This window comes from Pongo abelii, chromosome 3, assembly GCF_028885655.2.
Source record: "Pongo abelii isolate AG06213 chromosome 3, NHGRI_mPonAbe1-v2.0_pri, whole genome shotgun sequence".
Taxonomy (NCBI): Eukaryota; Metazoa; Chordata; class Mammalia; order Primates; family Hominidae; genus Pongo; species Pongo abelii.
Window position 1 is genome coordinate 14,932,338 of NC_071988.2, and position 27,193 is coordinate 14,959,530.

The following is a 27,193-nucleotide window of genomic DNA, read 5'->3' on the forward strand; positions in this document are numbered from 1 at the left end:
AGGCTCATTATACTAGAGAGCAAGGAGGACTTACAGTTATGTGAATACTGCACCAAATTTGCCATGGTGGAGTGTAGAACTGCGTCTCAAATTAATTTCTCAAGAGCACTTTGTGGAAGATATTTCTGAGGCAAAGACGCACATGGCTCCAGGTCACTAGACTTCAAAACTGCAACACGGCTGGTACTGGATAAGGGACAAGCTCTTAATCAGGCAACTCTGGTGAAAAGCTGATATTCATGACATTTGGGTAAATACAAACAAACCAACAAAAAGCTGAATAAAACACTCTCAGATCTGGAAACCTGCAGGGAAATAGTCTACGGGTAAACTCTCCCTAAATGAGCAATGATATGGTGTTTTGTTGCATCAGGAAGTGTGTCATAGAAACTAACAGCTGGAGCTTGACTCTGTACTATTCTATCAGTTTTAGTGGCATTCCACTTCATTCCAACAGCATTACAAATGAGCCTTGCTCTAGGTGAAACTCAGTAGCACGCCAGTCATCCACAAGTTACTAACCTGATAATGTTAGCTGTATGGCATAGACATGAGGTTGAGAAATCAGGCCATAGAGATCTGACTTCAAATCGCAGCTCCATTATTTTCTAGGCATAAATCTTGGGATGCTTAGTTTCTCTAATCTTTCTTTGCCTCATCTGTCAATGAGGATAGTAAATAATCAGTCAAGGCATCTGACTGTTAATTATACTCATAAAAATTTGTATCGCTACAACTTTCCAAAAAGCTAGAAAGAAATAAGACAAATGTCTTTTAAACCATTAACATAGTTGGACACTAAAATTCATACATTCTGCTGAAAGATGATTGTGTATGTTGGGCCTTCAAAATGACTGTAAATCTTCTTTTCGTTGCCAGTCTATGGACAATACATGTCCCTTTTGAATGAACGTCACATAAGAAAGTAGAGACGTGTAATCAATTTGCAAATAAAATTCTTAAAAGGGCCCAAATTTCATGGGTTAAGTGTTTATGCTCCTCATCTTGTATAATAGATATCTTGCTTTAAGAAGGCTGTGGGATTTTGTGGAAAAAGTGTTCACAGGCTTAGGATACTGACAAACTTCACCACAAAACCACAGCACATGGGAAACCTGTACCAATGTTAATTCTGTTTTAGGACCTGTCAAATTGTCAATGACTCACCTCTCTGTCCCAGATCTTACCTTAATTCTGTTAATCCAAGTGAAGTTTCAGGACATCAAAAGATTGAGACAAGTCAGAGACCCCTCCTTCCCATCCAAGGCAAAACTAAGCAGCATTAAGATATTGCATACACTCTTTCGGGCCCTCTGCACAAAGTGGGTGTTTTAAAATGTAGGTTTTATTGTATTCTTCAGGGATGGTGAGGCCAATAGACCAGTAGATGGCTGCCATTGAAAAAGTAGTTTGTTACTCATAGTTCCCTGCAGGAGGGAGCATGCCACATCACTCAGGGTGGGCAAGCACCAAGAGGAGGGGTGTGCTACACTGCTCAGGGCCACATGGGGAAGCACCAAGAGGCAGGGGGAGCAGGAGGAAAATGTGGCAGGAGCCTTTGGTTTCTGCAGGAAGAAATGGTCAAGGTGGGGTAAGTAGGTTTTGGGTTGGTTAGTTTGAGTCATTTCTGAGATGTTCTGAGCTATCCACAGTGAAGGGACAGGAACTGGTAATGCATTTTGCTGTGCAGTGTGCCATAGAGCATTCTCAGTCTCTCCACATCTTCAGGAAAATATAGACCACTCATTAACGGGATTTTGTTGGGGATGCAGCTCAATGTTTGTTCTTTCTCTGAGGTGGGCACGGAATGGGGACAGAGGCTGCCCATGGGAGGCGAGACACGTTGAGTTCACATCTGTCTCATCCACAAGAACCGGCGGTGCCTTGGCAGTAAGATTGTTCTTATCTATCTCCAAACAGTGCTTGGCAGAAAGTGGGTACTCAAAATTAGTGTTTATTGCATGAAATTGTCTCTGCAGAATGTGCCATTTCTTTCCATCACTAGCATCCTAAGTCAAGGTTGTACCTGGATCATTCTGCTACTAGATGGAAAGTCTTCACTGTGAGTCACCCAGGTTCTTGGTGCATTGAACAAAGAATTGGATAAAATGCACAAACAAACCAACAAAAGAATGAAGCACTGAAAGAAGCAAGGAAAGCCCAGATTCATTGAAGCAAAAGTACACTCCACGGAGTGGGAGGAGGCTCTAGTAAGAGGCTTAAGAGCCATGATTACAATGTTCTTTAGGGCTTTTATTAAGCTAAAAAAAAAATTGGTAACACCCCTAAGTGCCCTTTAGAGGCCTCCAGTTGGCTACACCCTATGAAGGATTGGCCTGTGACCAATCAGAGGCTGAAGTGGAAGCTTCTGTCTCATTATCACAGGAGTAAGGATGGGGCCTGTATGCTGCCCAATTTTGCCTAGAACTGGCTGCACCTGCTATTCTTTTGCTTATGCCTTAATCCTTGGTTTCCTTAATTCCTTATTCTCCTGCCTCAATTGCATTATCTTTCCACAGCTCCCATGTTTTCAGATTCTCCCATTGCAAATGCATTCTGCATTCTTTCACCATTATCATTGATCTTCAACATCACTTTGATTATAGCTTTCATTGACTTATTGAACTTCAGCACTTCTATCTTTCCTTCCTCAGAAACCTTAAAGAACTCCCCCATTGATTAGAATCACATCTAATTTCTTCATCCTGAGATTTGAAATTTCACAGGGAGTTCTAAAGATGAAAAAGAACTCAGGTATGTAAAAAGCTCTTGCAAAACATTCAGAATAATACATGTGATCATTAATATTTTCAGTTTTCTCCCATCCAGATACATAGTTGTTGAGACCAGCTTGGTTGGGGAGACCCTAATCCAGTGGCGCTAGAGGAATTAAAGACATACACACAGAAATATAGAGGCGTAAAGTGGGAATCACGGGTCTCACAGCCTTCAGAGCTGAAAGCCCCAAACAGAGATTTACCCACATATTTATTAACAGCAAGCCAGTCATTAGCATTGTTTCTATAGATATTCGATTAACTAAAAGTATCCCTTATGGGAAACGAAGGGATGGGCTGAAATAAAGGGGTGAGTCTGGCTAGTTATCTGCAGCAGGAACATGCCTTTAAGGCACAGGTTGCTCATGCTATTGTTTGTGGTTTAAGAACGCCTTCAAGTGGTTTTCCGCCCTGGGCTGGCCAGGTGTTCCTTGCCCTCATTCCAGTAAACCCACAACCTTCCAGTGTGGGCGTTATGGCCATCATGAACATGTCACAGTGCTGCAGAGATTTTGTTTATGGCCAGTTTTGGGGCCAGTTTATGGCCAGAATTTGGGGGACCTGTTCCCAACACATAGTAATTGGGACTTGTCGACCCCCTTAAGCTTGAGTGTAGCCACTGGCTTGGCATTGGCCAAAGAAGTCGAAATGAGCATGTCACTGGGTGTAAGCTTCAGAAGCCATGTTGATTTGCCATGCTCCTTCTTTTCCACAGGTAAACTGACCCACAGCATTCCATCTGCCCAGGTCCTGGTGTGAGAACCCCACAGAGGAACACCCCCTTCCCCCGAGGCTGATCTGAGACAGGGCTAATCTGAGACAAGGCTGATCTGAAACAGGACTGATCTGAGATAGGCATATACAGCTGGCCCTTGAACTACACAGGTTTGAACCATCCAGGTCCACTTACATGTGGATTTTTTTCAATAAATATAATTTTCGGAGATTTGTGACAATTTGAAAAAATTTGCAGATGAAGCACGTATCCCAAAAATATAGAAAATTTAGAAAAAGTTAAGTATGTTGTGAATGTATAAAATACATGTGGATACTAGTCTATTTTATCATTTATTACCAGAAAATATACACAAACCTATAATAAAAATTTAAAATTTATCAAAACTTACACAAACACAGACCATACATGGTGCCATTCACAGTCAAGAGAAATGTAGATAAATGTAGGGATGCAGTATTGGATCATAACTGCATAAAATTAGCTGCAGCACATACTATATGTACTACTGTAATAATTTTGTAGCCACTGTTGGCTGCTATTACAGTGAGCTCAAATGTTGTGAGTATCCACTCTAAATGCCTTGTGATACTAATCAACTCCACATGAGCAGCTCATTTCTCCAGCAATTTGCTTATTGCAGTAAATAGTGATCGCGTGTGGTTCTCAAGTATTTTTCATGTTAAGTGCAATGCCCTAAATCTTGAATAACACCATGGGACCCCATACAAAGGCAGTGCCATTTAGTGATGCTAGAAGGCCTCCCAAGAAGCAAAGTCACAAGCTGACATACAAGAAAACGTCGAATTGCTAGATATAGACCATCAATTGAGGTCTGCAGTTGCAGTTGCTGCCATTTTAGATTGACTGTTCATCTTGTAAACTTACAGAATCAATAAATACAGTACAGTACTGTAAATGTATTTTCTCTTCCTTATGATTTTCTTATAACGTTTTCTTTTCTCTTGCTAACTTTATTTTAAGAATACAGTGTATAATACATATGACATACAAAACGTGTTAATTGACTGTTTAGGTTATTGGTAAAGCTTCTGGTCAACAGTGGGTTATTAAGTTTTGGAAAAGTCAAAAGTTTGACTGCCCTGGGGTTGGTTTGTTCCGCTAACCCCTGCATTATTCAAGGGTCAACTGTAGCAGGAACTGCTATTCCCATTGCATAATAGGAATTATTAATGCCCCATATTACAGAGGAGGGAAGGAGGGTGAGAGTGGCTAAATCACTTGCCCAGGTTCTCGCCTATTCAGAAGTAGAACCAGGATCTCCCAAGTTCCAGTGGGACATCTTGTCACCGATGAAGCCCCTTTCGCACCGTGCAAGAATATACCTAGGCAGAGTGAAAAGTACAAGAGTTTTGTTTTTAGACCTGGATCAAATTCCAGCTTTGCCATATCCCAAAGAGTCCTAGTTTTCCCGTCTTTAAAATGGCAACAACAACAAAATCTGTCTCACAAGTTTCTGGGAGGGGTGAAATGAACTAGGATAGAAAGCACTGGCAGGCATGCAACAGAGACTTGGTCAGGTAACCTTGGTTCTTTCCCACAGTCTGGCTCTCCTCTTTGTCCCCTGGATTGGCCACACCCACTCTCACCTCTGAGCCCTTGCTCATGCTGTTCTCTCTGGTTATAAATCCCTCCCTGTCTCCTCCTCTTATCTCACTCAAAACCCAGCTGAGATTTCAGCTCCTCCATGCAGCCTCCTCCCTTAGACCTGTTCTTCTTTCCCCACTTGGGACTCTGCCAGCACTTGACATTTAATCAGCCACAGTGGATTTAAGTGTTTCACTTGTGAGTGGCTTATCTCCCACATTACACTAGATATTCTTTGAGGGCACTGACCAGCCTCCTGCATCCCTCCCTCAGCTTGGCCCAGCCCCAGCTCTGTCTCTTCTTGGTGAGTGGCTCTGGGTACTTGCCCCTTCCCATCATTGTGCCTAATCCCTCTCTTGTACACATTGGGGACCACTGGAGGAGCTCTGGAGACTCCCTCTTGTGAACATTAGGTGAGTAAGTGAAACTGGGCTGAGTCTACAATAGGAAGTGACCAGTAGGAACTGGTTCTGTTTTCCAGTCACCTCTATGGACCAGACAATGCACCCAGTACATTGGAACTTCTCTAGGTGCCAGAAGGGCCCTAGGACACTGTGTGTTTATAGCTTAAGAATGTGAACTTTAAAGGGATACATAACTTAATTGGCAATAATTGGTTGAGAATGATTTCTTACTGATGATCACATATTTTTTATGCCATGCACTGTGCCAGGAATTCGGAGAGACACATAAGGCAGACATGGCTATCATAGGTGCAACTGGTTGGGGCTGACTTCGCAGGTGGTAAAAAAATTTACCAAGACAGTCACAAGTAAAGAAAGGCAGATTTATTAGAGAAAGTATGAAAATATGTTGCAAGGTTGCAACAGGCAGCAACAGCAGAGAAGGGGCTGTGTGTAAAGAGGCAGGGGCTGGAGGGAGCTAATTTCGGTGGGTTGTTTGTGATTTGCTATCTCTCAAATAACAATTGTTCATTTTTCTTCCCCACGTGAGGCCCTGCCCTACCTGGGGCCCCTTCCTAGTGACTGTTCACTTACCAGGACTCCAAAATGGTCCCCAGCTTGCTTCAGAGAGCTCACAGCCCAGATGACAAGTGAGACCATCAACCATCAGTCCACTACCACCCTCATATCATTGTTTTATATGTATGAGAACCACCATCATCATGGCAGTTACCTCCAATTCAGCACCTTTTACAGATCATCACCAGGTAATTCTACATGCACTACCTCATTTATTCCTCAAAACATCCTGAAGAAGGGGAATTATCTTTCACTGATATTCTCCAAGTGCCTGGAGCAGTGTGTGGCACATTACAGAGGGTAACTAAATTTTAATTGAATGACTTTGTTACAGGCAGTTAGACAGGCATAAGCCGGGCAGGAGAGGGCTCTCCCACCATCCACTAGGAATGTTGGGTGATGGTTTGGTAATGATCACATTCCCTCTCTAAAAGTTATAAACTGGCAGCCAACACCAGAGACAGATCATTTCCTGATGGTCCACACCTTTTGCACCAAAGTGTTAATTGCATGCAGGTGCCAGGGGGAGACCGAGCCAGAAGAATCGCTTGAACACAGAAGGTGGAGGTTGTGGTGAGCAGAGATCGCGCCACTGCCCTCCAGCCTGGGTGACAGAGTGAGACTCCGTCTCAAAAAAAAAAAAAAAAAAGAAAGAAAGAAAGAAAAGAGACAAAATGGCAGAGTCTGACCTTCGGACCTTCGGGGCACTCCGCTGGAAAAGCGATGATGGGCATGTGCACCACTTCCTAAACAAATTGCGCATGCTCACCTCCGGAGGGTAAGGAAGGCACGGTGGATGCGGGCAGCCCACCCCAAGGGAAGAATCATGGGAAAAGGGCCAGCCTATAAAATCCTAGGATCAAGGTTAAACATCGCACTTGACCTCGGTGCCCACTTGGGTCTCTTCCAAGTGTACATTCCTTTCCTTTCTTTCCTGTTCTAAAGCATTTAAATAAACTTTTACTCCTGCTCTGAAACTTGCCTTGGTCTCCTTTTCTGCCTTATGCCCCTCTGTCAAATTCTTTCTCCTGAAGAGGCAAGAATTGAGGTTGTTGCAGACCCGTACGGATTCACCACCTGGTACCCTCCAATGGATACCTTACGCTGGCAACATGTTCCCATTTCACAAATAAGGTTCATGGAGGTTTGCCCAAACTCATGGGAAATGTGAGGCTGGGACCCAAGGTGTGAGTGCATTTTGCTCCTTCAAGTTAGTGGTAACTTCGTTGGTAAAAGAAATTCCAATTCTTTGCTTTCCTCATTTACCCTCACTCCCTTCCCTAAGTTACTAAGTTCCTGGTTTTGCTTCCAGAAGCTTCTCACTCAGCTGCCATGCATTGACTTCCCTGTTGATCCAGCCTACTGTGGACCCAAATATTCCTGTTGCCAGATAGGAGGGATGAGTAGTGGAGACTCCAGTCCTCAGAGACCTTGATCAAGTAAAGCAAAAACCCCTTCCTCTGCTTTCTTTGCAAGTGGCTAAACCGTTAGTCACTCTGGGAAGAAAAGTAAACTGAAAACTTGAAAAAGTCTCAAGACAGAATCTAACTCCATCCCCTGCCCCAGATAAAAAGCGAGATAGCACAACTATAGCAACATTTTAAGCCAAATTAAATGAGCTAATAAAAATCAGTCCTATTCAAATGCCCAATTGATTTAAACATGAAGATTGTCAGTTTCCAGCATCACTGATTCTAATCCAACAACCCTCACCATAGAGATCTTAATTCAGCCTGCTGTGTTTGGAGGTTTTGCTTATTGGGTGTGTATCTGTAAGGTAAATCTTGATGATTTCATTACTACAGACAATTATCTGGCTGGAGATGTCATGTTCTAGACCTTCATCATCTTGTGCAAATTACTGAAGCTTTGCCAAAGACACTTTGCTTCTATCCGGGTTTATATCTCTGACCATCCACTCAACCATCACTTATCCATTCACTCAGCAAGTATGCCGTGGCTGTGTACCAGGCAACACTCTCAGCACAGCATATATGGAGCTCCCTGACTAGTAGAGGGATGTAGAGGATGGACAAGTGATCAGGCAATAAGAGCACAGAGAGAGCCTGGATCTGTGCTCTCTTGGCCCCTCCAGGTCTGGGCTTCATTAACAATCTTCCCTCTTCTGCAGCATCATCAGCTTCTCCCTCTCTACCTTCCCCTAATACCATAAAACTCATCCACTGGCCTGGCGGTCCCTTCTAGGTATCATCCCACTTTTCTCCTTCCTCATCCAGACTTCTAAACAGAGTAATCTACATCCTCAATGCCTACCTTACCTTCACTTCACACCTCAACCCCCAGTAATCCATCCACCAAGAGAGTCCCCCCAGCAATCCATCCAACAAGAGAGTCATAACTGCTCTTTCTAAAGTCACCTACAACCTCCTAAGTTCTGTGAACCCCCCAAATTTGACACAGGTCGCAGTTAATTTAGAAAGTTCCTTTTGGCAACTTTGAGGATGCATACCCATGTCACAGCCTCAGAAAGTCCTGATGACATGAACCCAAGGTGGTCAGGGCACAGCTTGGTTTTATACATTTTAGGGAGATTTGAGACATCAGTCAGTACATGTAAGAAATACATTGGTTCCATCCAGAAAGACAGGGACTACTCGAAGCAGGGAGGGGGCTTCCAGGTCACAGGTAGGTGACAGACAAATGGTTGCTTTCTTTTGGGTTTCTGATAAGCCTTTCCAAAGGAGGCCATCAGAATATGCATCTATCTCAGTGAGCAGAGGGATGAGTTTGAATAGAACGGGAGGCAGGTTTGACTGGAGCAGTTTCCAGCTTGAATTTTCCTTTTTAGCTTAGTGTTTTTGGGAGCCCAAGATATTTTCCTTTCACAGTCCTAAGCAGCAGATCCTCTTTTTCTCTTATTTACCACCATATTTAATGCTACTGATCACTCCAGCCTCTGCTCCCAGGAAGCTTCTTTCTTCTTGTCTTCTCAGATCTTTCATTCCCTGTCTATAGCTTTGTAGATTCTTCTTCCTTTCACTTCTCAGTGCTGGTGCTCCCCAAACAACCTGCCCACTTTTCTAGATGCTCTTTCTCCCTGGGACATCTCATTTACTCTCAGGGTTTTAACTAGAATTTACCACCTACTGGTGGCTTTATTTATTTATTTTTGAGACAGAGTTTCACTCTTGTCACCCAGGCTGGAGTGCAGTGGTGCAATCTTGGCTTACTGCAACCTCCACCTCCCAGGTTCAAGCGATTCTACTGCCTCAGCCTCCTGAGTAGCTGGGATTACAGGCATGCGCCATTTCTCCCAGCTCATGTTTGTATTTTTAGTAGAGACGGGGTTTCATCATGTTGGCCAGGCTAGTCTCAAACTCCTGACCTCAGGTGATCTGCCTGCCTCAGCCTCCTAAAGTGCTGGGATTACAGGAGTGATCCACTGTGCCTGGCCTACTGGTGGCTTTAATATCCAAATCTCCAGACAGAGAACACTCAATATTTGAACTCAAATTGAATGCCTGCTAGACATTTACACTTGGATGTCCTATAAACAACTTAAACTCAACTTGTCCCAAACAAAACTCATCAGTCACCATTCTTTAAACCTGTTTTTTTGCTACTTTGGTATTTTTATTTTAGTTTTTAAATTTTATTTTTATTTTTATTTATTTATCTTGAGACAAGCTCTGGCTCTGTTGCCCAGGCTCTGGAGTACAGTGACATGATCTTGACTGACTGCAACCTCTGCCTCCCAGGCTCAAGCCATCCTTCCACCTCAGCTTTGCAAGTAGCTGGGACTGCTGGCATGTGCCACCAACCCCGGCTAATTTGTGTGTGTGTGTGTGTGTGTGTGTGTATATATATATATAGTTTGTTTTGTTTTGTTTTTTTTCTTTGTAGAGACGCGGTTTCACCATGTTGCCCAGGCTGGTCTCAAACTTGTGAGCTGAAGAGATCTGCCTGTCTTGGCTTTCCAAAGTGCTGGAATTACAGGCGTAAGCCACCATGCTCGGCCCTGTATTTTTATTTTTAATCTCAGTTATTGGCACTAAAATTCAGTTGATCATCCAAATATGAAGCCTGGCTTTTGTCTTCACTATGACCTCTCAATTTTTCAAAAAAAATCAAAGTTTAATCTAATTTGTGTCCTTTCTGTTACTTCCTTTTCAGCTCCTTCTCATCTGTCACCTGGGTAAGTTCTATCTCCTTCCATCTCACACCCTTTTCAGCCTTACCATCTCCCACCTTGGCCCTTATTGCCCTGGTCCTGTTGGTCTCCCAGGCTCATCCCTCACGGCCCACAGCTCTGTCTACTGAATTGCTGCCAGGGAGATCTTTATTAAAATCCATATCTGACCATATTGCCTCCATACCTAAAACCCCTCAATGGAGCCTGGACACGGATGAGATAAAATATCAACTCCTTAACCACGTGTGCTGGGTATTCTCCACCTGCTTTTCTGGACTCACTCACCACCTTTCTCTTCCTTCTCCGACCTGGAAGGCCGACCTCCACCGACTGCCTCAGCTGAGCCTTCTTCCTTCTGGATGGGTCTGGCCATTGGGAGGCATGAGAAAGACGTCAGAATGCAGGAGAGAAAAATAGCTGGGATATTTACTCTCTTGCCTCCATTTCAACCGAGCTGCAGGTTTCTCTACCAGAAGCTCCAGCTCCAGTGGTGTGTGGTGGTGGTAGCAGGAGGGGGTTCCTAGTGTTAAAGCTACAGCCACTGTTCTTTCTTGAGTTCTGGTCTCCCTCTTTGCCTCTTTTAGTCTAGGGGAGGTGGTGGCTCCTGGACTTGTAGTTGCTAGCCCAGGTGTCTCATAACCCACTGTTGGTTTCCCTTAACTCTGCCCGCATCCTTGCTAACAGACCCCCCATTAACATTCCTCAGCCACTCTTATAAGTACCGCGCGCTAACCGATTGCGCCACTGGAGCCACCATTCCTCAGCCACTCTGTGTGTTGTGCCTGCTTCCTGCTAAGACTCTCATCTTTGTGCTCCCCCATTCTATCCTCAGGCATTGCAGCCCAGCAGCACCCCACTGCTTCTGCTTGGTTTCTCCACAGGAGCCTTGCTTTTCCTCACCTCCAAGCCTTTGCCCAGGCTAGCCCTCTGCCTACAGCACCCTTCCCATTCCTGCTTACATGGTCTAATGACCCTCTGAAGCGTCACCTCTTAGAAGGCTTCTGTCTGTCCCAGGCTAGGTGTAGGTCTCTGCCCACTTTCATTGCATTTGACACATTCCTGTTAAATCCTTCCCGTCTCTTATCCCTTAGGAGCACAAAATTTAATAATAGGTTGCCTGTGTTCAAACTCTAGTCCTGCCTCTGTTTTCCCCTCTGAAAAGGAAAAATCGCTACCTCAGAGGTTCATGGTAGTTCATAAATGAAACCATGTGTGCTGAGTACGTAACACAGTGCTGGACATATAGAAACACTTGGCAACTGTGAGCTTTCAGTCTCTGAAACACAATGGTTTTTTAATCTTTATTTATTTAGCTTAGATTTCTCTTAGAAATCATCCCAGCTAACTCATTCATGTTTTTCAGCCAGTACCTATGAGTGAGTACATCCATTGCTTCCAGTCTTTGGTACTGTAAATAATAAAAAAAAAAAAAAAGAAGAAAAGCAATGTCATCATGAACATCTTTACACACACATCTTTGTGATGTGCAAATATATGTAGCATAAATCTCTGGAAATGACTGTGATTTTATTTTTAAAATTTAATTAATTAACTAATAATTAATTTAAATTATTTCTTTATTTTTTGAGACAGGTTCTTGTGCTGCCACCCAGGCTGGAGTGCAGTGGCAGCACAGTCATAACTTACTGCAGCTTCTAACTCTTGGGCTCAAGCAATCCTCTTGCCTCACCCTCCCGAATAGACGGGACTACAGGTGTGTGCCACCATGCCTGGCTAATTTTTTGTACTTTTTGTAGAGATGAGGTTTCACCATGTTTCCCAGGATAGTCTTAAACTCCTGGGCTCAGAGCAATCCACCTGCCTCAGCTTCCCAAAGTGCTGAGATTACAGGCATGAGCCACCACTCCCGTCTTGGATTGTGATTTTAAACTTAGAGAGCTATTGACAGATTCTTCTGAAAATGGGTTGTCCTCATTGGCATTCTCCCCAATAGTGTGGCTTCTCTCTCTGTAGTCTACACTCATGCCTTCCCTCATGACTTAAAGAACATTTTGGTCCAGAAAAGATCATATTCATTAAAAAAGCTAAACTAAAGCAGCAATGCTCAGAGAGCCCATCACTGCCCTGCGGACTCTCAGATCCATCTCCCCATGCTCCCCACTGGTCTATATGGGGTTGGGGTGAGGCTGTGGATGCAAACTCATTTCCCAGGCTCTCCTGCTCATTGCTTCTGATCAGACGTGGCCAGTAGGAGCAGAGGGAGGGAAGAAGCCAAGACATTGCTTCTCTCTGTTTCTGGTGGCATTTTCAGCAGTCACTGTGACTCCAGTGCCCCTGGGGTGGTTGCTCCCTCCAGAGTTCCATTGCAGCAGCAGCCCAGCCAAGGTTTCCTGGCTCCAGCTGGGTGCCCTGGACCCTGGGCTTTGGCAACCCTGCCTCCTCCATTAGTCATTCCAGCCCTGGGGCTTCCCGTGGGAAGCTTCTGGCTGTTGGATTGCTCCATTGTGCCCAGGCTGCCCTTTTAGATTTTCCAATATCTTTGTAACTGGTTTTCCATTTTTATTTTTATTCAATTAATTTATTTATTTGAGATGGAGTTCCACTCTTGTCACCCAGGCTGGAGTGCAATGGCATGGTCTCGGCCCACTTAAACTCCACCTCTCGGGTTTAAGAGATTCTCCTGCCTCAGCTTCCCGAGTAGCTGGGATTACAGGTGCCTGCCACCATGCCCAGCTAATGTTTGTATTTTTAGTAGAGACGGGGTTTCACCATGTTGGCCAGGCTGATCTCGAAAACCTGACCTCAGGTGATCCATCCACCTTGGCCTCCCAAAGCTGGGATTACAGGGGGAGCCACCGCACCCAGCCTGGTTTCCCATTTTTAATCACCTCTGTTGAACTATCTGTTTCAGTTTTGCCTCATTCCCTCACCTCTTCTTAATTGGACACTGACCCGGGGTTGACAAGACAGAGGAGAAATGGCCACATTCTTATACTGTTGGTGGGAATGGAAATTGTTGCAGAATTTTTTGGCAGGCAGTTTGGCAGTCCATACCAAGAGTTTTAAACATGCATACTCTTGCCTTATCTTTGAGAGATACGTGTTAAATACTCATGAATGAAATGATATGCTGTCTGGAATTTGTTTCAAAACAATCCAGGGAGTGGGGATAAGTAGGACCTTGCATAGATGCAACAAGATGGACCACGAGCTGACAGTTGTTTGAGCTGGATGATGGATACGTTGGCACTCATTACTCTGGTCCTCTTTACTTATAAATGTTTGACTTTTTCAATAATAAAAACTGTTTTCTGGCCAGGTACAGTAGCTGATGCCTGTAATCCCAGCTCTTTGGGAGGCCTAGGCGGTAGGGTTGCTTGAGGCCAGGAGTTTGAGACCACACTGGGCAACACAGTGAGACCCCATCTCTACAAAAAATAAAAAAAAATTAACCAGATGTGGTGGTGCAGGCCTGTAGTCCTAGCTACTCAGGAGGCTGAGGCAGGAAGATCATCTGAGCCCAGGAGTTAGAAGCTGCAGTGAGCTATGATTGTGCCACAGCTGCACTCCAGCCTGGGTGACAGAGTGAGACCCTGTCTCAAAAAAATAAAATCCCAAAACCCCCTGATTTCCAAAAGCAAAATCTTGGACCTTGGAGAATGATTTTTTTTTAAAGATTTCTCTTCAAGGATGGGTTTTAACAGCGTTGTTTATAATAACAAACAATTGACAACATTCCAATTTTCCAGCAGTGGGATGGTCCTGTCATAACTTACAATATATCCACATACAAAACACGATTCAGACTTAAAAAGATGTTGCAGCAACAAGCTCACCAACAACGTTGTTCGTGATTTTTTTTTTTGGATTTGTCATATTTTAAGTGAAAGAAAAGATGTCAGCCTGTGATATTACCATCCAATTAAAAGATTTGTGTATGTGTCTAAGGAGGATTTGTGCCCAAGCCTGAAGGGTGGTGCCTTCGAATGGGCGGGCCTGTGCTCTTTCTTCCTTTGACTTGTTTGTGCTCTCTGGTTGGTTTGTTGTTAGGTACAATCATTACTTTCAAATTCTAAAAAAAAAAAAATGAATACATTCTTTCTTCCTTCCTCCCTTCCTTCTTTCAATGTCTCTTTTTTTTTTTTTGAGACAGAGTCTTGCTCTGTTGTCCAGGCTGGAGTGCAGTGGTGTGATCTCGGTTCACTGCAACCTCCGCCTCCCCAGTTCAAGTGATTCTCCTGCTTCAGCCTCCCGAGTAGCTAGGACTACAGGTGCCCACCACCATGCCCAGCTAACTTTTTGTATTTTTAGTAGAGATGGGGTTTCACTGTGTTAGCCAGGATGGTCTCGATCTCCTGACCTCGTGATCCACCCGGCTCTGCCTCCCAAAGTGCTGGGATTACAGGTGTGAGCCACCGTGCCTGGCCTCAATGTCTTTTTCCAAAGGGGCAGGGCCCTGGTTGAAGATGTGCATGTATTGGGGTAGGGAAGCCAGGGGGTCCCACCTTGGCTTCTTTTTAGTAAATGTCAGTTGTCTCCTCAACTTTTCCAGGCAGGGCTTAGGAGAAAATGGGCACAGGCTGGGGACAGAGGGAGGGAAGAGAAAAAGGAGTACTAAAGGAGATGGGGTGGCCACAACATCTTCCACACAACAAAGTGGCTAAACACAGATGCCACAATCAAGAGTGTGGGTGAGGGTGTGCAGTTGACAGTGGGAGGTGCTGCCTGGCATGGCCCCTTCCCGTGCCCCCAGCCATCCTGGCCTTGTCCCCTCTTGCATGTTTACGTCTATTGGACTACGTGGTCCTCCTTCCTGGACGCTGCCTGTGTTTTGCCTTTGCATTTGACTCCTGACACCTGACCCTCAGCATGTCAATCTCTCTCTCTCTCTTTTTTTTTTTTTTTTTTTTGAGACAGAGTCTCACTCTGTTGCCCAGGCTGGAGGGCAGTGGCACGATCTCAGCTCACTGCAACCTCCACCTCCCAAGTCTAAGTGATTCTCCTGCCTCAGCCCCCTGAGTAGCTGGGATTACAGGCACCCACCACCACCCCTGACTAAATTTTTTTTGTATTTTTAGTAGAGACAGGGTTTCACTATGTTGGACAGGCTGGTCTCAAACTCCTGACCTCTGCTTATCTGCCCGCCTCAGCCTTCCAAAGTGCTGGGATTATAGGCGTGAGCCACTGGGCCCGGCCCAGCATGTCAATGTCTCTTGATGATCCTTTTCAATATCTGCTTTTCCACCTGCTGACCAATTTTTGACAACGTGGTCTAATAATAAGGATAAATAACCGAGCACTGGGCTACGTCCCAGAAATGTTGTCAGGAGCTTCATAAACACCATCTCACTGAATCCTCCCTGCACTGTGCAGTGGTGATAACATTCCCCCAATGCACAGACAAGAAGGCTAAGACAATCAGAGAAATGAAATGACTGTCTGAGGCCTCCCCACACAGTGGGAGGCAGAATGGATTTCAAACCCAGGGCCCTGCTCATTCCACTGCCTGGGGCTGCCTCCCCGGCAGACTCTTCTGCTTCAGCACGAGTGCTTGAGAGCGCGGCTGCCTGGGGAGGTTCCAGGCTCTGCTCTTACTAACCCTGTGACCCTGGAAAGTGACAAAACTCGTTACACTCCCTGGACAGTCTTGACAATAGGCTGGTCATGAAGATGAAAGAGCTAATGCAGGGAAAGCAGTTTGAACAGTGCGCAGAGGAGTGGACCTCCACTTTGGGTGTCCATTGCGATAGCTCAGGGTGCTTTAAAAATTCCTAAGCTGTCCACCCCTACAATTCTGATAGGACTGCTCTGGGGTGCAGCCTGGGCATCAGGATTTTCTAAAGCTCCCCAGGTGATTCTAATCTGCAACCAGGGCTGGGAACCACTGCCTCTAGCATGCAGGAAGCACCTAATAAATGTTGGCTAGGACTCTTTTGTCCTGTCTGGCCCCCACACCTGCTTCTGCTCTGAAGCCATGACCACTCCCCTCCCCACCCTTGCCCTGCCTGGTTTCCCAGTGACCAAGGGGTTGGCTTTGGGCTTTTCCAACAACATGGGCACGTATGTCAGGATGGTCCATCTGGGTCCTTGGATCCCTGCCGTTGCAAAACCCCAGCCTACCCTGGGGCTACCAGTATTTGGCTTAGAGCAAACTTCATACTCAGTCCAGGAAAGACAATTCCAGGAACTGAATTCACAGTTGTGTTAATGGGAGTGAGTGTAGAAGGAGGTGGCACTTTCAGCTTTGAGGGGCCCTAGATAACTCTGGGACTCTCCTATGACATCACTCACCTTGGCTACTTTCAATGGGAGGGGGCTGTTGCTTTACTTTGGAAGCTAGTGCTGACAGCATTTGGTAGCAAATGTGCCACTACTAAATCACATTGTGCCTGGCAGTCAGGTTCTGGAAGCAGTGCTTATGTTTGTAAAATTTATTTTAGTCAAAATTACGTTTAACAACCTTTCTTTTGTTGGGTACCAGATAAAGGCATTGGTTTGCATTTAGAGCAAAAATAAAATACATATTTTTAAACACTGGAAGACCAGAGACAGACAGAAAAGCAGCAAACTCCCATTTGCTGTCTTAAGTACATCCCGGGCACATTTTCACTGCATCCAACGGTGAATTAAATTGCTTACAGTATTCATGTCTTTGCACTTCTCTCTTTCCCCCTCCACAGCAGGACACATATTGTTGAAGGAGCCTAAGTGAATTGTGAACGTACTGCAACGTCACCGTAGTCCAGTTGTTCTCCACTGTGGGTAACTTCATCTCCAGGAGGCATTTAGCAACTTCTGGACATATTTTTGGTTGTCATAACAGGGGGAAGGTTGCTACAGTCATCTAGGTACTAGGGCCAGGGATGCTACTCCACAGCCAAGCACGCACAGGGCTCTTCCCTACTCCAGGGAATTATCAGCCCAAACTCTCAACTTTGTCGAGGTTGAGAAACGCTTCGGTAACCTCTGAGGTTTATTGAGCAGCTGCCATGCACTGCGTGGGTGCTAAGAATAGAGTGGGAAGCGAAGCAGATCCACTCTCTGCTCACCCAGCGCCCACAGCAAGTGGCATCCTGATTCTTATCAGTGGCTCCCCTGAGCACCAAAATCTAAGAGCAGTGAAAGTAGGGGCTGCTGTACCCACAGGAGGGTCTCCAGGACAACCAGCCACCCAGGAGCCTGAGCAGGAGGAGCCTGTAGGAAGTGAGCTGGAAGTCAGGTTAAGAAAGTCGCAGAGGCTGCTCATAGGCACCAGCTTTGTCTCCGTCTTCCTCCTTCGTCATGCAAAGTGCTTCTGTGTAGTTCATGAGCGTGGGGTTCTTAAGGCCCATTGGGTAGAGGCTTTAGGAACCCCATGATCATGCTGCACACAGCCAGGCTCCATCTCACAGGCAGGTCCTTGGCATGGCCTATCTTGAGTCTGGTATAGCTTTTTTTCAAAAATTGCCTTCTTATCTCCTCTCTCAGCTAATTGGTTCCTTCGTTCACTTACTTATAACAAACATTTAATGAGAATACATATGTGTCAGGACCAAGATTTAGGTTTTAATTATGAATAGTTCTTATTGGATGCATATTCCAGACCCATTTTAGAAATGGAAAATGTGAGATGAAATAACTTGTTACAGGTCACTTTTCTTTTACTCTGGAGCCCATAATCATTGCCCCTGCAGTGATTTCTCTCCTTCTCTTTCATGTACTCAACCAACATTTATGGAGGATCCACTGCGTGCTGGGCATGCACTGAGCACCAGGGCTATGATGGTGGACAAGACAGATTTCATTTCTGCTGTGTTATTACCCACATTATATTAGTCTGTTCTCTTGCTGCTAATAAAGACATGCCTGAGGCTGGGTAATTTATAAAGGAAAGACATTTAATGGAATCACAGTTCCATATGGCTAGGGAGGCCTCCCAATCATGGCAGAAGGCAAATGAGGAGCAAAGCTATGTCTTACTTGACTGCAGGCAAGAGAGAGCTTGCGGAGGGGAACTACCCTTTATGAAATCATCAGATCTCATCAGACTTACTGTCATGAGAATGGCATGGGAAACACCTGCCCCTCATGATTCAATTACCTCCCACTGGGTCCCTCTCATGGCATGTGGGAATTATGGGAGCTACAATTCAAGATAAGATTTGGGTGGGGACACAGCCAAACCATATCACACATTTTCAACTACTTTATGGAAACTCACCCTGGAGAGCCCACCTCAAGCTCTCCAGGTCCCAAGCCAGCCTTCTTCTAGAATCTTCTCCCCATTCCTCCCATTCTTCAGAGGGAGTCTCATAAAGATTTTCTTGGATATTGCTGCATGAAATATTTTTGAATGAGACATTTCAAGGTGAGCATTGTACACAGCACATTATGCGAACCAACACATCAGAGGATGGCTGGTGTCATATCTGCTTGAAAGCTTTCAGCCCCAAACACTTTGGCATTCTTGCCATTTCTGCCAAAAACAACTTCAGAGAGAGGCTGGGGAAGGAGGCTAGGTGAGATATGTTGGATTCCAGAGATTCAGGTCAGCACTGGTGTGACTGTGAGTTACCATACAGAACTGGGGTGCCCGAAGGAAGAGACCCTCTTTCTGCCAAGATGTGGCTTTATAAGGGAAGAGAGACATTCCCACTTCTGAGTGGCTCTACGGGGTACAGACATGCCAATCTTCGGCACATCTTACCTACCTAAAAATTTCCCTTTTGCTGTCAAAACAAGTCATACCTTAAAGACCACACACAGAGAAAGTTGGCTTCTCTACTTCATATCCAGAAAGTTCTCAGGGAGAAAATATGTAGCACTAAGGTGAATAGAAGTCAATGTAGCCTGGCACAGTGGCTCATGCCTGTAATCTCAGCACTCTGGGAGGCCAAGACGGGTGGATCACCTGAGGTCAAGAGTTCGAGACCAGCCTGGCCAACATGTTGAACTCTTGTCTCTACTAAAAATACAAAAACTAGCTGTGCGTGCTGGTGGGCGCCTGTAATCCCAGCTACTTGGGAGGCTGAGGCAGGAGAATCGATTGAACCTGGGAGGCAGAGGTTGCAGTGAGCTGAGATCGCGCCACTGCACTCCAGCCTGGGTTACAAGAGTGAAACTCCATCTCAAAAAAAAAAAAAAAAAAAAAGAAAAGAAAAAGAAAAAAGAAAAAAAGATAAAAAAGAAAGTCAGTGTAAATCTGTGGAGCCTCTATTTAGATATTTCTTTTACTGTGTTCTTAAAATGTCCCCTCAGCATGTGACTATGTTCGGAGGCTGAGTGCAATGGAAGTGTTCAGTTCTAGAACTTTCTCTCTGTAAGGACAGGAAGAGGATATATATGTGGAATGGACTGATGAATATTGTTCATTATCAAGTTTGGCCTACAACCAGAGACCATAAATGTCACTTTTCTGTCACTGAGTGAAGAAAATCATGCACTTCAGAGGCAGAAAGGGCTTGGGACCTCCAGGCTAGGGATTCCTGTTATAGGCTCTGCCATTTCATAACTTCATAACCCCGGGCAGGTTCCTTAGCTTCTCTCAGCCTCACTTTCCTCATCTAGAAAATGAGGGTGAGACTCCTACCAGATGGAGTTGTGGGGTATTCATGAGACAATAGAGCAAAACCACTGGCACATAGTGGGTGATCCATAACGGTGGCTCCTGGCCACTTGTACTATAGAAACAAACAAACAAAACCAAAAACCTTCCACAGTTAGAGACTTTTCACTGGGAATTTTGACTTCCCTCTACAATTCAGTCTCCTGCTATGGACTTTAAATGGTCAGTGTTGTTGAACAACTCTTATCTAACCATTGGTATAGTATTAAGAGATTCAGAGATATTGACCAATGTCAGTGTTTCAGGACCCTTAATAGTGGGTGGGTGTCGTGATTCCATTGCCAAGATGAGCTCATTTCTGCTCGGAAGATTAAATAATTGGCCCTGAGACTGGTTTTCTATCAGCAGAAGCAAACTTTGTGCTGAGATCCAGGTCACTCTTCCTGGAGGAGTTTAACGAGGCTTTGGGTCTATTCTCCAATGTTCTTGCCAACCCATAACAAACCTGATGACTGTTGAATGACTCCTGGAGGAGATTATTAGTCTTTTTCTATCTCAGGGCTATGTTATATATGTGCAGGAAGGGACCACAGGGCTGAGAAACTGTGTAGATCTTAAGGGAAAATATCCTTTCTTTGCTGTGGCTTGAAGGAGCTTGGGGAGGGTCTGGAATGTTGCTTCAGTGCTCTTGGAGTTGGTGGTAAGGTCCACAGGTCAGGCCCCAGGCCCCATCCTACTATGACCCCACCCTCTTGGCCATTTCTCTAACATGCCAAGCATGATCCCTGTCATGGGAATGGAAGTGCCATGAAGACAGGGATTTTGTTTTCTCTTTTCTTCGTTGCTATTTCTCACCTATGGTAGAGTTCTTGGCAAAGAGAAGGGGCAAATAGGATTGAATAAATAGATTAACCATGATTTCAGGGCATGTGTTCTGACTGGTCCCTCTGTTTGGAACATTCTTACCCAGGAGATATTCCTGGCTAAAAAGAGATTCCTCTTTTTAGGTCTAAGCTCAAAAGTAACCTCCACAGAGGCTTTTCCTCTCCACCCCATCTAAAGCTCATTACCCTTGATCACTTTATCCCCTTCCCTTGCTTTAATCGTCTTCTCTATCGTGTATCATGTATCATGAGCTCATTCTCACTTTTCCCACTGTTCCATGAGGGCAGAGCACTCGTCTCTTGCACATCCATTGCTGTATCTCTGGCACCTGGAACACAACCTGGCATGAGTCAGTGCTCTGTAAGTTTTGTGTTGAGTGAGTGAGTGAAGGAATAAATCCACCACCCATGGGAAAATCTTGGAACAGTGCTTGCTCATAGCAGGTAAGAGATAAGTGTTCATTTTATTGATGATCATGATGACATCCAAATGTCACTCTGAGGCTGTGGCACTGTGGATTGGCCTCTGACATCCTCAGTGTGCATCCCAGTAGGTTGGTGAATGTAAAAGGCTTTCCTTCCACCCCACCTGCCATTCCTCCCTGCCACCATCAGACATGCTAAAGAACAGTGCTTTCATCAGCTTCTGCTCCTCTTTTCCCTGGTTGTGGAATTGTGACAAGGCATTGGAGACAGTTCATCCTCTCTCCCCAACTCTTAAAATACAACTTTCAGATCCTTCATACTAACATATAAAGGAATAGTGGCAGTCTCATCCCTGCATCCCATCTGATCCCAGACACCTGACCTCTCCCAGAATCTGAAACTTCCCATCTATCCACTTTCATTCATGTTATCAAATGCCTAAAGTGCCTCCACTTTGCCCCATTTTATTCCTACAGATACTCTTTCCAAAATCCAGCTCCACTGTTACCTCCCCTGTTACACTCAAGCCCAGATCTTACAGCAGTTTCTTCCTCCTCTCTCTGGTTTTCCTTGTAGCCCTCTCCCCCTTCCTTTACAGCCCTTATCATGGGCGACTGTACTTAACTAGGCCTTTCTTCTCCAAGAATGAAGAATGAAGAAATGAAACTCATTTCTTCTCCAGAAATGAGCTTTGCAAGGCCGGGGTCCTTCGGATGGGGGAGGGAATGGGCAGCTCTGACATGAATCAGTAGGGAAGATTCCTCAACCCTGTAGACTCAGCTGTCAGAGCTCCTGGGTTCCAATCTTACCACCCCTCTTACCGTCTATGAGTCCCTGACAAATGATTTAATCACACTATATACCACGTGTCCCACCTGAAAACAGGGATCCTAATTATTATACATCAATAAGCACCAAACACCACAGACCAATGGATACAATTATAAAGAAGGATTCTGGAAAGAGGTAACTTGGGAAGGGTGGGAAATTAGAAGTTCCTGTTTAGATTGTTTTTCCATTGATATATGGGGACTACTTTATGAGTTTACTTGGGACCAGACACAGGGAAACCAAGCAATGTTTGAATGTATTTCTGAAAAACACCCAGAGTTTTATTACCATTAATTCAGCAGAAAGTTCGTTGCACTGAAATTATCACTCTGGCTCATTCAGCTCAAAGACTCTTCACTGCTCAAACACATAGCTGTGTGGGCCATGGAAATACATGCTACAGGAAACAGCCTCTGAACATCACATCCAAGAAAAATAAAGCAAATTCCAAAACACAAAAGCAAAAATTACAAAACCTGTTTAAATATTTCGTTGCACTCACTTAGCACAAAAGTTCGTATTTTGGGGGGACTGTAGAGAGCTTTATAGTATACTGAGGGACTTACGACATGACATCTCTTAAGGGAACCCGTTCTCTTTTGACCTCATTAGCATGACGTGTCCTGCACTACTCTGAGGAAGAATGTGCAGAGAGAGCTCCAAGTCTCTCCACAGAACTCCAGGGCAGTCTTCCTCTGGTTTGCCATATCTGGGTCCTCCATACACTCAGGAGCTTTGGTGGCCATGGTCTGGGCCACTGCTAGGCTAGAGGGGGTGGTCTCTTTACCCTTGATGTGCTCCCTGGGGGACATCTCTGTTTTCTCCTTCCTGGGCTTTGTGTTCCCAAATAGAGTGGAGCTGACTAGCTTAAGACTGGATTCTGGAAAATCCTTTCTGCACACTCTGGTTTTCACGGCTGTCTTGGAATATCTACAGATGTCTTTCTGTGAGCGCAGATTCCGGGCAACTTGTTTCCAATAGACTCTCTCATCCTTGAGCTTTAGGCACGAGGTTGGATTGCCAGCAAAGACACAGGAAAATTCATGGTCCAATCGAGTGCACTCAACCTTGAGAGAGATGCCCTCCTCTTGCTCAGTCACAGCCCATCTGCAGTTGGCTTGGTCTTTGGTGACAAACTTGCCTTTGTTCCCGGGCCTGCTTTTCTGCTTAATCTGGGTGTTGCCCAGACTGTCCTTTTGTTCTGAGACCACTTTGCTGTGAAGTCCATTCTTCACTTTTTTTTTCCCCTCCACCAGGAGTACCTGAGCAGCCAGTAGGAGGAAGGAGAGCAGGGTGAGGCTACGGATCCTCATGGCTGCAGCTGGGCGGGCACCTGTTTGACAAAAGGCAGATGAGTCAGTGGCAGGCAGCAGTTCAGCTGTGCAGGACTACACACTGGCCTTCTCCTACCCTGACAGGTGCCTACCTGATTTCAGAGTAGACCAAGAACGCTTCCGGCTCCTGGAATCACTAGACAAACAGCCTGTCTACTCACATTTTCACTTGACTTGAGTCTTGAGTGTCACAAAACTACCACTCTTTGGAGCCTCACGAACTCTCATTTATCATTTATTCACTCATTAACTCCTGCATTTGCTCACTCCTCACTCTTTCATTCACTCATTCAACAAGCATTTACTGAGCACCTACTATATGCCCCCCACCAGACTAGGTGTTGAAGAAATCACCATGATTGAGAAAGCCTCAGATTTGAAAGAGCTTAGAGGCCACTCTTTGGGAGAGTTTAAATAGCATTGATCAGGGAATCTATCCCGTCATCTCTGTCTCTGATCTGAAACAAGTTACTTCTCCAAACTTTCTTTCAGCTCCAAAGGGCTGGATTTCTATCTCATGACTTCATATGGACACAGATGCCTAAAATGAGAAAAGACGTGACAGATGCCCAAAATGAGAAAGGACGTGGTAAGACTCATGAAAGGTGATGTTGACCCAGAGTTGAACATGCCTGGGGTTTGGGTGGGGTGGGTGGGGTTGTGGGGGTGGGGGAGCTTTTTGGGGGGAAGTAAGAGTTTAAGGAAAGGTGTGAGGTGGGGTGGTTGTCTGATTTGCCTGGGCAAAGTGAATCAGGGTGGAGAGAGGTGAATTTCAACCAGATAGTTCACACTACAAGATTGAAGACAAGGATCATGAGAAATCATTGAATCAATAGGATGAACACCAATATCACACTGAACTGCATGGATCTGATCATGTGTACAATAAAAACCCATGCTTAACAGAAGAAGAGACGTCAATTTCTGTATGACACCTCCTGTGTGCTAAGTACTGGTCTAGGGTTTGATTCCCACCTTGTTAAATCCACACAAGAGCCCTTCCAGGTAGCTATTAATATGTCATCCCAGGTGACAGCTCTGACTCTTAAGGCTCAGACAGGTAAATAAATTGCTCAGGATCTCATAGTGGGCAAGTGTAAACCTGGTATGGGTAGCCAGATCAGTTGCCTTATTCCTTTCTGTCACCCCTGGTTGATCACTTTTTGCTTTTCACATTTACTCTGCCCTTTAAAAACATTGCCAAAGAATAAGAAAAACAACTATGAACAATGAAAATTTAGTTTGATATAACACATAATGATAAGATGATTTGTATTATTTGTGCTCCATTTAAAATGAAATACAGAATTTTTAATAAAAAGAGGCCGACCCAGGAAATGGTCCTGATCTGATTTCTACCCTAGAAGTTGGCCATCTTCTAGGGTTAAGGAGGAGAAAGACAATCACAAAAGGGCAGAGAACAGCAATAAATGGTGAAGAGGAGACTGGATATGCCAGAAAAACACCCAGTCATTTCTCACAGCCCTGGGGCTCAGCCCCCACCTGCCCATGATGGAATGCAGGCCCAAAGAACTCCAGGCCCTTGGTGGAGTGAGAAGTGGCAGCAGGTAATAAAGCTGTTAAAGGAGCAAGGCTCTTACCTTGTTCTGAGCACAAAGATCCAGTGCAATCCCAGGCGGTAGGAGTGAATTGCAGGCTGCAGCTGTCTCAGGTAGAGTGCAAGGGGGGTAGACTATTCAACAGGAGCCAGACTGACTGGGTTTTTATAACACTCACTGGGTTTTTACAACACTATGGCACCTTACTCACAACTCCTCCCAGCCACACCCCTCCGAGGGAGCCGGTTCCTGCAGGGAAAGTGCTGGATGTAATCCAGTGAAAAGGGGGGTTACCTGCATGCCATCAAACGCTTCCTCTAGACCCTTCCCTGTCCACTCTGTGGCCAGGATAGGAGGACAACTCAGCCTCGCAATGACCCTCCTTGATGGGGAGAGGACCCCAGCAGTGATGTCTATGGAGGAGTAAAATAACAATAATGACATGATCCGAGCTGCCAAACTACTGAGCCCATTTTACCTGAGTTCTCCTTTTCCCTCATCACATCCGCTCTAGTAGGGAATGCAGTGATTCTTCCCCTTTTACAAAAGCAGAAATTTGTTCTGGAGATATGTAATAGCTTGTCCAAGTTCACAGAGGCAGGAAAAGGAAGATCTCAAAATTAAATATGAGATTCTGTACATCCGTGGTCTGATCTCTTTCTGCCTGCCACTCTCAGTAAATATTTGTTGAATGGGTGACTGAAGTTGCTGAAGTTTTCTTAGTGTCTGAGTTCCTTTTTCCATCTGAAGTTACTATATAAGCAGAGGATTCCCTAATTCTAGAGGTAGGGAAATTTACGTTAAAAATTCCCTCTTTTTAATCAGGGAATTCTACCAGGCTCTGAGAGGCTGGTAAAGAGGGAATTTTTAATATAAGATTACTGTTGTAAATACTTACCTTCAGGTCTCATTCAGAGAGCTCAGGCTGCCCTGCCTGCTACAGGCACAGTCTCACACCAGAATCACCCAGGTGGAATCCTGGCCACAGCATGTGTTTAGCTGAGTGCTATGCCCAAACCACTTAGCCTCTCCCATCATCCATTTGCAGTGTGCTAACAACAACAACGTCTCCTTTATAGCTGCATACTAAATTTTTACTAGGCTAAGCTGTTATCATAAAGTGGAGCAGAATCGTTTTGCCTCATGATAGAGTCTTAAGTTGTATTCTTTGAAAACAGACATTTGTTATTTACATATGAAGCATTTAAAAAGAAACTCACTTCTATAGGGAAGATGTGGCCCTCGTTATATGTTATCACCTCACCTTTCATAGATTTTCAGAATAAGAAATTGTTCTCTTTTCCTTAATTCAGCCATAAGAAAACTATTGTTTAAGTGTGACACTAAATGGCAACTGACTTTTGGGTTTGAGATAAGGCAGTAGGGAGCGATGGGGACTGTGGCAAACTAGAGAGTTTCTGCCTCTGTAGAGGTCAACACTCATCTCCAATTGACTGAGAAAATGCAAGGATTAGGCTCAGTATTGTCACACTTTCTGATTTTTAAAGTGACATCCCCAAATCCAGACGTGTTTATATGAAATTAGTTGGCACCTAATTAAAATTTTCTAAAAATAAAGCGGTAGCTCAACAATATGCAGGCCAAAACTTATAACCGTGTTTGGATTTTATGAACGATCCACCTGTTTGAGAATTCCGTGGTCATAGCTATAGATGTTGACTATTTACTCAGAGGCTCGGTCTCTGCATGACTCTGTCGGAAGCAGCCGTTTCTGAAGCTGTGTGTCTCTCTCGTAAATTTGCCTCACCCAGGGGTCCGTCCTTGCTATCCTCACAAACACCCCACTGAGGCCCTGACCTCCACGAACAGGCTCTCTCATGCGGTATTTTGGAGGATTATTTGGACATAGGCAAGGCAAAGCTGCGTCGCTCAACAAGGGGAGTCTCCCGCAAAATGGAAAATTCCACTTGATCCTTGGGAGGCAGGCAGATTCTTTCTGGAGGCAGATTGCAGTTGGAACACAAAACATATTTACAAGGAAACATGTGGACTCCGGGGTCTTTCTGGGAAGGGCTTCTCTGAGCTTTGCCAGGTGACACTGCACACTCCCCAATGGCTCCTTGCGGTCCTTCCCCTTCCTGTGACTCCCATCCCAGCGTCTGCTTTGCTCTTTCCCTTCTAGACTCAGCAGCACAGCATCAGAGCAGGCCGTGGGGCAGTCACCTCCTTGGCTCATCGTGCCATTCCAACCTCATTTCCAGGTACTCACACGCAGACACATAAATACACATACACACTGACATACACACAAAGACACACACAAACACACACTGACACACTCAAACACACACAAACACACTCAAAGACACCACACTCACAGACAGAGGTACACACATACTGACACATAGACACATGCACACACATACTCATAGGCAC

At 45.0% G+C, this 27,193-nt stretch overlaps 1 protein-coding gene across 1 annotated transcript; it reads right to left on the reverse strand.

The window, feature by feature from the left end:
- Positions 1 to 22,160: 22,160 nt before the first annotated feature.
- On the reverse strand, positions 22,161 to 25,328 carry FGFBP1 (fibroblast growth factor binding protein 1). The gene is made up of 3 exons (XM_002832849.5): positions 25,275 to 25,328; positions 24,839 to 25,059; positions 22,161 to 23,236 (listed from the first exon to the last, which is right to left on the reverse strand). Exon 3 carries the CDS (start codon positions 23,214 to 23,216, stop codon positions 22,512 to 22,514), a length of 705 nt encoding a protein of 234 aa, XP_002832895.2. The 5' UTR covers positions 23,217 to 23,236; positions 24,839 to 25,059; positions 25,275 to 25,328; the 3' UTR covers positions 22,161 to 22,511.
- Between the last annotated feature and the right edge of the window lie 1,865 nt (positions 25,329 to 27,193).